The 14056-nt window shown below is 33.7% G+C and overlaps 2 protein-coding genes and 1 pseudogene across 2 annotated transcripts; all 3 read left to right on the forward strand.

Moving 5' to 3' along the window:
• The first annotated feature begins 329 nt into the window (after positions 1 to 329).
• On the forward strand, positions 330 to 5579 carry LOC134246885 (uncharacterized; annotated as a pseudogene).
• LOC134246901 (uncharacterized) lies at positions 4754 to 5579 on the forward strand. Its single transcript, XM_062729248.1, has 3 exons — positions 4754 to 4856; positions 5043 to 5387; positions 5569 to 5579. Exons 1-3 carry the CDS (start codon positions 4754 to 4756, stop codon positions 5577 to 5579), a joined length of 459 nt encoding a protein of 152 aa, XP_062585232.1.
• A 5491-nt stretch (positions 5580 to 11070) lies between these two features.
• Positions 11071 to 13832, forward strand: LOC134246884 (uncharacterized). Its single transcript, XM_062729229.1, has 4 exons — positions 11071 to 11119; positions 11652 to 11778; positions 11937 to 12003; positions 12117 to 13832. Exons 1-4 carry the CDS (start codon positions 11086 to 11088, stop codon positions 12336 to 12338), a joined length of 450 nt encoding a protein of 149 aa, XP_062585213.1. The 5' UTR covers positions 11071 to 11085; the 3' UTR covers positions 12339 to 13832.
• Positions 13833 to 14056: the final 224 nt, after the last annotated feature.

Below are 14056 nucleotides of genomic sequence, written 5' to 3' on the forward strand. Positions count from 1 at the left end.
AGGAACAATGTTTATTTAGTCTTAATTAATTTTTCATTTGATTCTAATGCATTTATTAATGATTTGGTGTTATATTAATTAGATGACTAATCTCAATGTTAATTGGGGGGATACACCCGTGTTGTTTTTACGAATTGCGCTATGTTTTGAAAACAATTAAGGGACTGCGCTATGTTTTGAAAACAATTAAGGGACTGAGACGTTAATAGATCCCTTATAGAACTGAGCAGCAGATCCTGAAGGTTTTACCTTTGAAGAATCTCCCTTTGATCTCAAAAAAAGATTTATAAGAAGATGGAAAATGAAAATTCAACATTCAACTGTCAACCATGGCAGAGGTCAACCCCCCGTGCCTGTCCTGTGGGAGAGAAGTACGTCCGCGACAGCATGCCATCAGCTGTGATGCATGTGAAGGTTGGCAGCATCGCCTGTGCAACACTGGTAAGAATTACATTTATTTTACAACAACTTTAATAAATGAAATTATTTAATAGTTCTAGTTTAGAGGAATCTAGCAAAAATTGTGATATAGAAATAAATAAATAAACAAATATTTTTCTTTTACCTTTTTGTAATTAGCATACACATTTCTTTTGTATATATTGATTTTAACTGAATAAAAATAAATAAATTAAAATAAATAATTAATCAAATTCCATGCAATCAAATCAAATAAAAAAAGGAGAAAGAATAATGCAGATTTCATTGTTTATTATTTACCAATGAAGGATATACTTGTATTAATATTTAATTAATTTATTTTTTCATGAATATATATGTGGAATATTAATTTTTTTTGTTACTAAACTTGAGAAAATTTGGGATGCAAGTCATATATGTAGTCAACAAATATAGTATATAAAATGATATGTCAAATTGAGTAAAAATAAATAATAAATTACCAAAAATTCAATTTCTCAAAATCTACAGAGTAATTTTGTATGTGAAAAATACTCCAAAAATATTAATAAAATTAACATAACATTGTCGACAACAAATTTAAAATATTTAAGAAACCTTGTATTTTTATTTTTAAAATAAACGACACCATATCTCCTTCATAAGTGAAATGCTACCATACGTACCTTCCCTTTTTTTTTTCTTTTCATTGTATGTTTATTGTCATACTTTGCACATATGGTATACTGTATCATTTATGCTATTGTATCATAATCATGATAAAAATATTGATAATTTTAATTACAAATATGATGACTATTTTATATATTGTACCTGGTGTATCATACTGATGTACTGATGCTGGTTTTGGTGTGAGTCCAATAAATGGACTTGCTTGCTGATTATTAAACAGAGCATTTAATTAAATGTGATGAAATAATATTATTCAGCATAGTCTTAGTACATTTATAATTTCAATTTTCACTTGGTTCATAAGTTGAGGCAATTGCTATCATGTGTAATTTAAATACATATTGTAAAATATGAATATATTGAGGAAACTTTAATTTTGTTGGCAAATTCATAGATGATAACATGATATTGTAATATTAGTCTTTTACACATACATGTCATAGATATGCCTGGATATTGTTGTTAAGGATGAAAAATATCAAAGTCATAGTTTTTTTGTGTATTTACATCTTATCTAGCTTCTATTGAACAGGGCATGTAAATATATAAATGATAAAATGATATAGTAATATTATTAGTATATGTACATTTCATTTGAGTCAGTATCTGTAATTGTAATTGGAATATGGATAATTAACAGAGTAGATAAATCAAAGAGTGGTAAGCAATTCTAGTATATTTGTTTCGAACAAAAAAAATGCAAACTTTAAAATTTTCCAGGGATATCACTACAACGGTACAACGATGTAAAACATGGTAGGGAGGAGCTCCACTGGTTCTGTGGACCATGTGAGGCGAGGTATTGGCCAGCCGACCCACCAGCTGATGTTGACCCTCCAGTCCAGCCAGCCGACCCACCAGCTGATGTTGACCCTCCAGTCCAGCCAGCCGACCCACCAGCTGATGTTGACCCTCCAGTCCAGCCAGCCGACCCACCAGCTGATGTTGACCCTCCAGTCCAGCCAGCTGACCCACCAGCTGATGTTGACCCTCCAGTCCAGCCAGCCGACCCACTTGATGGATCCTTTGATGTTGGTCATCGGCGGGCATCCATCCACCCAGAACCCATGGACACGTAAGATTCTTCTTTCAAATTAGTAATTTTTATTCCATGATTTAAGGTCTCATACTATTATATGATTAATGTTAAGTTCCAAGGTTGAGTCAATTATAAAAAAAAAGAAAGGAGAGATTGTGTGTAAATGAAAAGAAGGTCAAGCTTTATCATAATTAAAAATTATACATTCATCAACAAACAATCAAATATGCATAATTTTTTAGGTCCCTGAATGCAGAGCCTGATTTGCCAGACGACATCCTACCAGACGATGGTGTTATCCACTACAAAGTCCTCGAGAAAGGCAGCAAACGTGGTGGTCGGCTGTTGGTTGCCAGCAATGGGTTTACTTTTGGAGTAAAGGTATTGAATTGTGAAACTTTTATAAGTAAATTAAAACAATACTTTATACCATTACTTATAAGTTAATTATACTGTAACAGGAAAGGAGAAAATGCATGGCTGGACCGGGAATCGAACCCGGGACCCCTGTATCTCTAGTCAGGTGCTCTACCAACTGAGCTATCCAGGCCGATATCCACGGCCCTAACCATTACATTCCTCCCTCCTTAAAGGTCTTTGGCCCTCCAAAGACCCCAACCCAGGCTCATCCTGGTCACGGCACCAAATCTGTAACAGGAAAGGAGAAAATGCATGGCTGGACCGGGAATCGAACCCGGGACCCCTGTATCTCTAGTCAGGTGCTCTACCAACTGAGCTATCCAGGCCGATATCCACGGCCCTAACCATTACAATACCAATACTTTCATACATAAATATTCAAAAATCAAATCAATATTTAACTATCTAGGACCCATTAATAAATGGCATATAATTCAATGAAATGTATATCATTAATTTTATGATTGTTTTCATTCAGCATGTCAACAAGTCATCAACTCTCTGGACATGCAGCGTCAGATCATCAAAAGTCAGATGTCATGCCACAGTTAGCCAGAAAGGGGACCAGTTCAGGGCCGGAGTTCATCCCCACTGCCACCCAGCAGATCCCAAACTGCCCATCTACAAAGAAGTAGCTGCAAAGGTATTTTTTGTCTATTCATTTAAAAATTAACAAAATGTCAAAGAATTACAAAGAAATATTTTTTGTTATTCATTTTTTAATATTTATTGTGCTTCATTTACAAAGTGTTCATTAGGCTATATAAAATTGAAATCTTGGTTCTCAGGCCCGCGCGCATCCGTTTTGAGGTAGCCGCATTGCCGATTTTATTGTATTTTTGATAAAATAAAAAGTTGGTATTGCGGAGACCAATCCGGGAACAAGATATTAAGGGAAAAAAAATTCCGACCTCATTTGTTTCGTAGTTTAGTATTCAAATACCACTTCCGGTAGCCATTTACAATGAGATTTTGGCTACTTCGTTTGAAAATACATTCGAGGACATTACCTACGATGTTTACACGCTGTTAACCAATGGATAAAGAAAAAATTTTGACCAGAAATGGAAAGTATATCTGTGATTAAAAAAATTATCTTTATGTTAAAGAAAATTCGGAAATTAAAATTAAAAAAAATACCTTCCTCATCTACTTCATTGCCAATAAAATGAAAAATAAAATGCCGCCCTCCCGCATCTGTTTTGGAGAAAATTGGCCTGAGAACCAGGGAATTAAATTTAGATAGCCTTACATTATACAATTTTTACATATTTACTGTGCTTATTATTTACAATATTTATTGTGCTCATTTCAAAAGTATTAAATACATTATTAATTTTGCACAGGTGAAGGAGCAGATCCGTAACCAGCCGCACTCTACAGCCATGGGTGTTGTGTCTGATGTTGTGACCAGCACCATCCCAGATGAACATCGCTTCCTTGCGCCTAAGCAGAGCCTCCTGAAAAGAACTGCCAACAAGTTCCGATCTGCAAACACCCCACAAGAACCATCTGACCTGGACTTTGAGGTAATCTAGGAAAAAATAGTAGACTTATTAATATATCTATTATGTGGTTTACATAATGCTTCATAATTGGACATAACTTTATAATTTATAACAAAAATTTGAAAGATATAGTTTGTTTGAAATGAAGATCCGTCATCTCAATATTCCTCATTGAATTGATTTATTAGATATTGTATTTTTTATTACATATTTTTTTAACTTTCAGTTGGATGTAGACTTCCTGAGATGCGATGATTTCCTACTAGCAGACCTCAGAGTTGGTGCCCATAGACATCTGGTTTTCTCCACGCCATTCCAGAGGAACCTCCTGAAACATGCCAAACGCTGGTTTATGGATGGCACATTTAAGGTATGGATTATCAAATATCTTGTATACATAATATATATATATATTAAAATCAAAAGTTACCAAGAATAACTATGATTAAATGATGAAGATATATTTCTATATATATAATTTAATTTAAGGAAATATTTGAGTCAAAATATTGAATTATTCATTACTTTGTTTCTTTTACAGGTTTAGTTAAGTAAAAATATTGAATCATTTATAACTATGTTTCTTTTATAGGTTGTCCGAGATCCTTTCAAGGCATCTGGGCAGTTACTCAGCATCCACGCCTTCATTGTGCAAGATGGACAGCGGAAGTAGCTTCCCCTAGCGTTTGCTCTCATGTCCCATAAGACGGAGGAAGACTACGTTGCAGTATTACAGGCCATTGTGGATGCCATCCAGGAGACGAGTGTTGAAGAGTTCATGGTGGATTTTGAAGTTGGTAGGTCAATTCATTATTTATATTGAGGATTGTTTTAATATTTTATATAAATTGGTTTAATGAGGAAAAATATTTGGTAACATGTTTGTTAAGATAAGAAATTTTGTATGATTATTTGTATGATTATAAATTATAAATGTACTTTTAGTATCACAGTTATATTTATTATATTTATTTCTAATTCAGGTGCCTGGTTAGCCATCCGCCGTGTCTTTCCTGCAGTTGCTATCAAGGGGTGTGTGTTCCACTGGACCCAAGCAGTCTGGAGGCATGTGCAGTCCTGTGGTTTGGTGAGGGCGTACAGGGAGCAGGAAGCAGTCCACAAGTACATCCGCCAACTACTTGCGCTACCCTTTCTACCTGCCCAGCACATCATTGCCACCTTCCCGCACCTTAGAGACAGAGCCAACACACCCCAACTAGAGGACCTTGTCAACTACATCGATCGTCAGTGGTTCCATCACCGGGTGTTCCGGGTGCAGGACTGGTCCATTTTTCAACGCACCATCCGGACCAATAACGACGTCGAAGGTAACTTTTTTATTAATTTATGATTTTTATAATTTATAATTTATAATTTATAATTTTTGATAATGTATGAAAATGTATTGCAGCAATTAAACAGAAATGAAAAAGAAAATGAAATAATAAATATATAAAAGTAATTAAAATTTAAAATTGAACATTTCATTTATATCGCTTTTTTTTCCAGGATGGTTGTGAATGAACTGCAACTGTTGTGTACTGTGTTATTAACTGTTTTATAACTGCTTTATAAGTAGTGCTTAATGTTAAATATAGTAGTGCTTCAGAAAATGTTAATTTGTAGTGCTTGTTCATATTTGTGATGTTCATATTTATTTGTAGTGCTTGTTCATATTTATGATTTTCATATTTATGATGAGAAATAAAATAAATGGCATTAAAAACTTTATAGCTTGTTTTTCTTTGCATAATAAAACATCCATAATGAAATGAGGAATATGAACTGAGAAATGAAGATTTAGTATAGTAATATTGATTAAAGTATAGTACCTGTATGGATTAGAGATATATGATAAATCCTCATGGTTTATAATTAAGTTCGTTTATTTCTGGAGGGCTTGCACTAATGAAAGAGCATAGGTGAAGGGAGATAATCAAAGATATATAATATAGAAATGAGTAATGATAAAGTTGCTTTGATAAAGGAATAGTGCATTTATTTTAACTTGTAAATAATAAAAAATACTCAGAAAACTCATAAAGTTTATCTTATACTTATACAAATTATACATACCATTCTGGCAACATTTCCAAACAGGCCTGTCAAGTCTTTGATAGAGCGTGTATTTAGTATGACCCGATGTGACATATGCACAATCAGTCAGTATTATTTCGAATGTACCAAAAATGTAAAAAAAAAATCATTTTATGATATTCTACATCAAATCTGGGCGAACGGACCCTGTGCGAACGAAAAATTGGGCGAACGAACTCTGGGCGAACAAAAAATCGGGCGAACGGGGTATCGGGCGAACAATTTTTTGGGCGAACGAACATGGAACCACCTTGACATTAGCTACCGTTTCTAAATTTAGACAAAAGTACAGAATCATGTTTCATAAAATTCTACACATACTACAAATGCATACATCTTCATCTTGCACAAGGTTTATAATAAATCACTAAGACACATAATAAACAAGAAAAACTTACTCTATGCCGGACTAAAACAGCCAAACATGACATAAGGCTTGCAGATTTGATGAGGGCGCCATGCCGTACACAAAACACAAACGGAAATAGTATGTAAAAAACAAACAGATAACGGATTCAATCCGGAAAGCTAACAAAGGGAAACAACTCATTTTCATGTAACACTACAATAAGAAAATCCATGTGACTAAATTATTATATCTGTTCACTTGCGCCACATGTGGTTTTTGTCAAATTTTAACTAAATAAATGAAAAAATAATCTAAAATCATGAATCATATCTAAGAACGAAAAAGGTAAAACTTTCTAAATATAACAATGGGGATTCCGAAGGGTAGCTTCCGAAAGATCATCATCATAAAGAAGAAAGCACCGCATATAATACTGCGTCTACATCATAACGAAATGCAAAATCTACCGCACGGAATGCTAACTGGACCGGACATAATATTTAACGATCAGCATCATCATTATAACAGAAATACTACACAAAATGATAAATGTACTGTATATAATGTGAGAAGTACATAATATATTGTTGTGTTTACTGCATATAATGTTAGAACTACCGCATATAATGTTTGAACTACCGCATATAATAATAGAACTACCGCATATAATGTTAAAAGCACTTCATATAATGATAGATGTACATAATATAATGACATATCTACATCATATAATGAGAGAAGTACTGCATATAATGGAGGTTGTACACGATATAAAGTAAAAACTACTTCATATAATAAAAATAGTACCGCATATAATGAAGGAAACACTGCATATAATATTAAATCCTCATATAAGACAGTCCCAGCGTTCCATAGTTGTGCCTGCATGAATATTTTATAGTCAATTTCTCTACAGAGAACTTGAATGATACTTTGTATGGCGATTGTCCGTAGTTATGCTAATTAATTACGAGATACTGAACTTTAAGAGTGTCCTTAGAATTATCAAATCTGTTTTTATTCTCTTGTGAATTATTACCGTTTACTTATTTTATTGGATGCTTACTGGAAATGGCTTTTAGACACTAATTGTAGAACGGATATGGTATGAAATACGGATCTCCGGATAAGTTGCTACCTACACCGACATACCTGTCCACTTTCTATACAGAACTTTATAAATAAGACCTCTGGATTAGACTAAAAATTATATTATAATATATTTAAGAAATAAAGTCCGCGTTTTCGTGAATGTTGCAGAATAACCTCCGAGGTCGAGAAATGTTGTTTTAAAGATAAAATACGAGGCGTTAGCCGAGGCTTTTATATTTCAAACAACATTTCGAGACCGAGGAGGTTATTCTGCATCATTCACGAAAACGCGGACTTTATTTCTATTCTACCAAGGGCGATAAATACGGCTGATTGTTTCCTCTATAGAGAAACGAATTAGGTCACCATGTCTCGATTACGCTGTTCTATTTAACACCAGAGAGAAATTTTGTTGACTTACCTATATATGGAATGCAGACGATTTGAGCTTTCGTTGCATTAAAAATAGTCTTGTTTAATTACAAATTTGTTCGTTATATATATTGATCAGTTAAAATGAATATACAAAAACAAAATCATGTTCTTGTTTTACTGCTAAAATCACGTTGTTTAATGTGTAGGGAGGTCCGTGGAATAGCCCCGCTTAGCTATAAAAATCGACATTCATCAGCAACTTGATGCAATTTACAGTGTTTTTACTGCAAAAGACGACACATCGATGCGGTCTAAACAAGTATTTCATTCTACAGCCAAACATGCATTTGAATTGTTCAGATTTGATACGTGTTTCTGATCTGATAATTTTTTGATGACGTTCGTGATTTATTGGAGAATAATGTCCGGCGGCTTCCTTTGAAGTTTTCAATAACCGTGGTAGAATATATTATAATTAACGAGTTTTATAGATGTTTTATTAGTTAATAAAGTAGTTCAAGTACATTGATTAAAGTGTTGTTCTTGAAGTTCTACATTTCACATATGACGTAGTCACTGCAGCACTGCGTAACGGTATAAAAGCAGCAAACTCCTAGCGGCGTTGTCAGATCTTCTCTAGAAAAATAGTGATAGGGCAGAGAAGTCGGTGCAAGTCGGTGCCAGGAAAGAATAAGGTAAATTAATATTTTAGACAGGTTAGAAAATTAGTTTTGAAATTTCTTAGTCTATTTAGGAATTGTAGCAAAATATGAATTCTTTAGACAATAGTTATAGTAGAATTTTATTGTCTTTAAAGTATTTAGACATTGACTACTCGGTGCGAGATCTCAACCAAAGTTTGTTCTTAAATTATTATAATTCATTTTAGTATTATTGACTGTGTAAACTTGTGATTATGAATTAAGAATAATCAATTCCATTTTATTGAGATTTCATTTAGTTAAAGTTTATTTTTGGCACCGACGACACCGAGCACCGGGGCACCGTGCACTTGGTCGCACCGAGTAGTACCGAGCACAGATTAGTATATGTTTGACTTTTCTAAGTTGCATAGACTATAATTAACAATGGTTGGCTTTAGTACAAGAACTCTCCTATCTACGCATGATATGCTACCATAGGAAGGGGGTGGACTTTTTGTTATTAAGAAGTAGATTGTGGATTTTAGATATAGTTCTGATTGTGTCAAGAGTCCCTGATTGTGCCTGTATAGTTATCCATAGTAGCAGCAATGGAAAGCACTGAACATCTTGTAGCTCCGGAAACAAAGAAGTACAGAACACCTAGTAGCACCGGAAACCTTGTAAGCTTGTAGCACCGAGAACCGAGTAGCCATGAACACCGATCCGAGGAACCCCGAGTAGCACCGAACAACGAGGAGCCCCGAGCAGCACCGAGCTCCGTGGAAGTTCTGCCGAATATTCTATTAAAGAGACTTTTTGAAAATATCTATAAAAATATATTTATTGTCTTTGATGCTGTTGATGCTATAATAAACACATGTATTAATTGTTTTTATACACTTCTTTTCTTTATCAAATCTAGGTACCTTGGAATCCAATTATTGTAACGTGCCTCATAGGTACCAGGTGGAAATAATATTACACGTTACTATTGGTGACAGCAAATCAATTTATTGATAATAAAATCAATATTCATTAAACTCGAAACGTTACACAGTGTACCTTAATTTGTGCGAAAAACCATGTGATTTAAAAAAAATTGCGTTTGCATAAGCTATATTCTGTAATAATACACATGTACTGCCATTCATTCTCTACTCTTGTACACGTTTTCATTGGTTCATTGTCGCCCGCGTGGCGCACTGGTTAGAGCGTCTGCTCTAGAGTCGCCAAGTAAGGAGTCAATCCTTACGTCGCGGGTTCGAATCCCACTGTTGTACGTGGAGACCGGTTCTTCAGATGAGACCGTATAAACCGAGGCCCCGTGTCGCAGTAGGTGCTGGCACGAAAAAAGATCCCTCACTGCTCAAAGGCCCTGACTGCCGAGTATAGGACAGAATTTGTAGCCCTCCACTGGCAAGTGATGGCGTCTCCATATGAGTGAAAAATTCTCGAGAGGGACGTTAAACAACATATAATCAATCAATCATTAGTTCATTAATTTGAAATAAATCAGATTTGAAGTATATTTTTAATAAGAAGTAAATATGTAGCCAGTTCACAATGGAAGTTATATCTTTAGAAAAAAAATCTAATGTCTACACAGTCTGAAATCAAGCTAAGTAATGTCTTTGTATCATGTCCAGAATTTGGATTTAAATGTCTTGACAAAAGGGATCATAAAAGAAAGTTGGATTCTATTCAGATAGCTTATTACAGGTGTATAAATAGTACAGCGGGTGGATCTTCATATAAGTTTTACTTATTGTTTATTTTATTTCAAGTAATTTGTTTTAATTTATTTAATTATTTTGTCTTTTAAATTATTTTATTGAATCATAATATTTCATTTTAAAGTATCCATCTTGGACTGAATCAAAAATTCATACACGCATTTAAATTAAAATCAGTTCTAACATATTCATAAATGTATAATTTATGAATTACACATTTTAATATCATAATAATATTTTTTTTTTGTAAAAAACATAAATCAACTTTCATGTATACATTAATGTATTAACATGTAATATCTTTTAAATTTCTTTCGATATTTTTTTTTTAATTTAAACGTAACAATAAGGTATATTTTACTTATTAAGAAAGACGAATTGGGGAGTCCTGTTCTGACTCATCACAGTGTAAACAAGGAACCCCTCATTCGTCCTGTAATGCAACAAGTGGAGTCTGTGAATGTGAAGAAGGCTACATAATGATGTACAATATGTGTTTTCAGGGTAATCTGGATGATTTTATTTCGTATATTTAAATTAGAACATATATTAAATTACTTTAAAATTGAAAAATAAAATGAGGGCATGCAGTTGCGCTTTAATCTAATTTTAGATAAACACGTGTGTGTTACTCTTCTATTCAACAAACTTTTATTATTTATTTGTCACAGGTAACCTTTCATTAGAAGATATCTGTGAAATAAATGAGCAACGCAGGAAAATATGTTCCCGTACAATGGTGCCAGAAGTGAGTTCCTCTATCAAAAACGGTAAATCTCTTGGCGAATTATCCCATTTGAATCTTTTATTTTGGTACTTTACACGTGGTTGTTGATGAAGGTACAGTAACCATGCTCGAAGGTCAAATTGAACATTATATAAACAAAATTGAATCAGGTGCCATGGGAGAGTGAGCATCAGTTACATAAGTGGGAACATAAGTTTATGTTTTCGACCACTGTTCTTTATTTGCATCTTGTCATTGAATATTAATCCTATATTCTAATTAACTACAAACGTTATTACATGTATCCTTCAGAATTGTACAATTAATCCGATTAGTTTAGAGCATGTCTCAAGAGGTGAGTTAATTCGTGATGTCTCCCTCACGCGCAGGGTAACAACTGTTGTCGTCATTTTAATTAAAATTCAGATGTCGAAGCGAGATAACTATTATTAGTACTGTAATAAACATGTACAACTGCTACATATACGGGATAGGTGTTGACATATTTTGAAAGTCTCCCTCCGAAACAGTTTATAATTGTATATTATTTACAATAACACTTATCTAAATTTTAGAGAAAAACAATGAGGACATCAGCTTATTATTTGGAATTGGAATAGGAGGAATTACTTTTGGTGTTCTTGCATGTGGAATGCTATACCTTATTCTTCTTTGGTGTAAGAAAAAGGCAGTCCATAACAGGTACCTCACTTTGTCTAGTAAGGTTATTTGTAATTCGTTCAAATAAACACAAGAAAATTGCATTGTGTCTTTCTGATAAGGTCTCATGTGCAGTATTCTGAAAAAAAAATTTACACAGCTATACTATTAGATTATGTTTTACTGTATTCTTCATTTAGACAAGCGTATGAAGACTCTAGAAATACTGGTGAAAACACTAAAGAAAAAGGAAAACACACGTTTAAGGTTTGTATAAAATTCAAATTATTGCTTGCAATAGTGTAAGATACTGAACACCTCTATTCCTGATTGACGTGTTTTGATGATTTAAGGAGATAAATATTTTATATATGATATAGGTACCCGGCGCAGTATCCTTTGATAACCTATCCTGCGACCAGGAAAATATTATTCAAAGCGAAATTTATAACCATCTTAATGAAGACAACTGTGTGCCAAATATTGCATCAGACTACGACCATGCATGCTTTGATAATCAGGAAATAGATACGTACAATCAGCTGGGATCATACAACACAAAGAACATTATAGTTACATCTGAATATGCTGAAAGTAATTGATTTTCACTATCTATCACATGCATCCAAAAACTACAAATATACCAGGTTTTTTAAGTAGATATATTTATATCATTTGAATGGTGTTGTTTCAAATCCCTCATGTCCCCAATATCCACCCCCACCCCCTAAAAAATAAACAACAAAAAAATTCCCGCAAATAATAGATGACAGAATTTTTTAACAGTATCGTGAAGGAGCCTTTAGAAAAGAAGCTTTTGATGCAATTAATGACACGTTTGTTTATCATAGAATCTTAATATTGTGGAATCATCAATGTTAATTGGGGACTTATGTTCGTGGATTTCGTGGGTCACCCTTATCCAAAAATTTACATCCCAACTTTTATTTTATAACAACAACAAATTTATTTATTAAATCTTCTGAATATGTGAGTTACCCACGAAATTACTTTACCACGAACCAACAAAATTTTGCCCACCCACGAACATTGACCCCCACGAATCAAAATTTTTCCACAGTAATTTGTTTTATACACATCGGAAATGAACAGATCTCTTGGTAGTAGAGAGTGCAAATTACACACTTTGCACGTGATTTGTACAATAACCTTTACCTTGCACACAAAATTCTATATGGAAAATTGCACGGCTTACACGGAGAGCTGCAGAAAACACTTTGTACGTGGTTCTCGCAAGTGGTTTTCTAGTTTTGAAATTTCTATTCGGAATCCAACAGCCATTATTTAAATTGCTATAATCTTATCAGAAGATTTGGAAATGGTTAATTTTAATTTAAAACGTACTCACTTTACACACGTACAAAATAAACTGATAGAGATATTCAGTCTCCAGTTGTTAGTATTGTTCATTATTGCAATTCTGCTTGTGATTCGCTTGAATGTTCAAATATCAAATGGTAGCCGGTGTGGCTATCGGTTAGAGTTGCTCTAGGGGTGCGCAGTAAGGAGTCAATCCTAAGGTTGCGGATTCAAATACAACTGTGGGACGTAAAGACCGGTCTTTCGGATGAGACCACATAAACCGAGGTCCCGTGTAGCAGTAAGTTCTAACACAAAATAGATCCTTCCCTGCTCAATGGCATAAAAAGCTAAGTATAGGAAAAGAAATTGCAGTTCTCCATCTGCAAATCGAGGCATCTCCATATGAGTGAAAATTTCTCGAGAGGAACGTAAAACAATCAATCAATCAATCAAATGTCAAATGCTTTGTTTTACTTATCTCTAATATTAATACTCTGGTGTTTTTGTATAGCAGAGAATGTTTATAAATTATGATTTATTATATTAAAATAGTTTTATAACATGTAATGAGATTCATTTATAAAGTTAGTTAGTGCTTTGATATAATAAAATTGATTATGATAATAGAATTGTTCATATATTTTTCATGTGGTTTAAAAGAATTCTTTTTTGAGTTATAAGGTCCTGTTCATGATTTGCATGGACAAACAATACATCAAAATCCTCACATACCATTTTTCCTTTTTGTTGAGATGAGTGGTGTGAGGATAAGATTATTGAGGTTTTCCTAGTGATTCGCAAAAGTTATGGAATGAATTCAAAGCAACACCGCAAAACTGCTATTGACAAAGTTCTAGGATTCTAAGAATAACTGCTTCAAGTGTCCTTTAAAAGGTCAAAATTTTAAGCGGATATAGATGAACGGTTGAGATTTCCTAGGGCTTTTGATGTAAATTTGGAAGTTAACTTTAAGCTCCTGTCACACTGTTAAGATTCA

The sequence above is a fragment of the Saccostrea cucullata genome, unplaced genomic scaffold (assembly GCF_032062105.1).
Source record: "Saccostrea cucullata isolate Sc308-1 unplaced genomic scaffold, CSIRO_AGI_Scuc_v1 ctg111, whole genome shotgun sequence".
In the NCBI taxonomy this organism is placed as follows: Eukaryota; Metazoa; Mollusca; class Bivalvia; order Ostreida; family Ostreidae; genus Saccostrea; species Saccostrea cuccullata.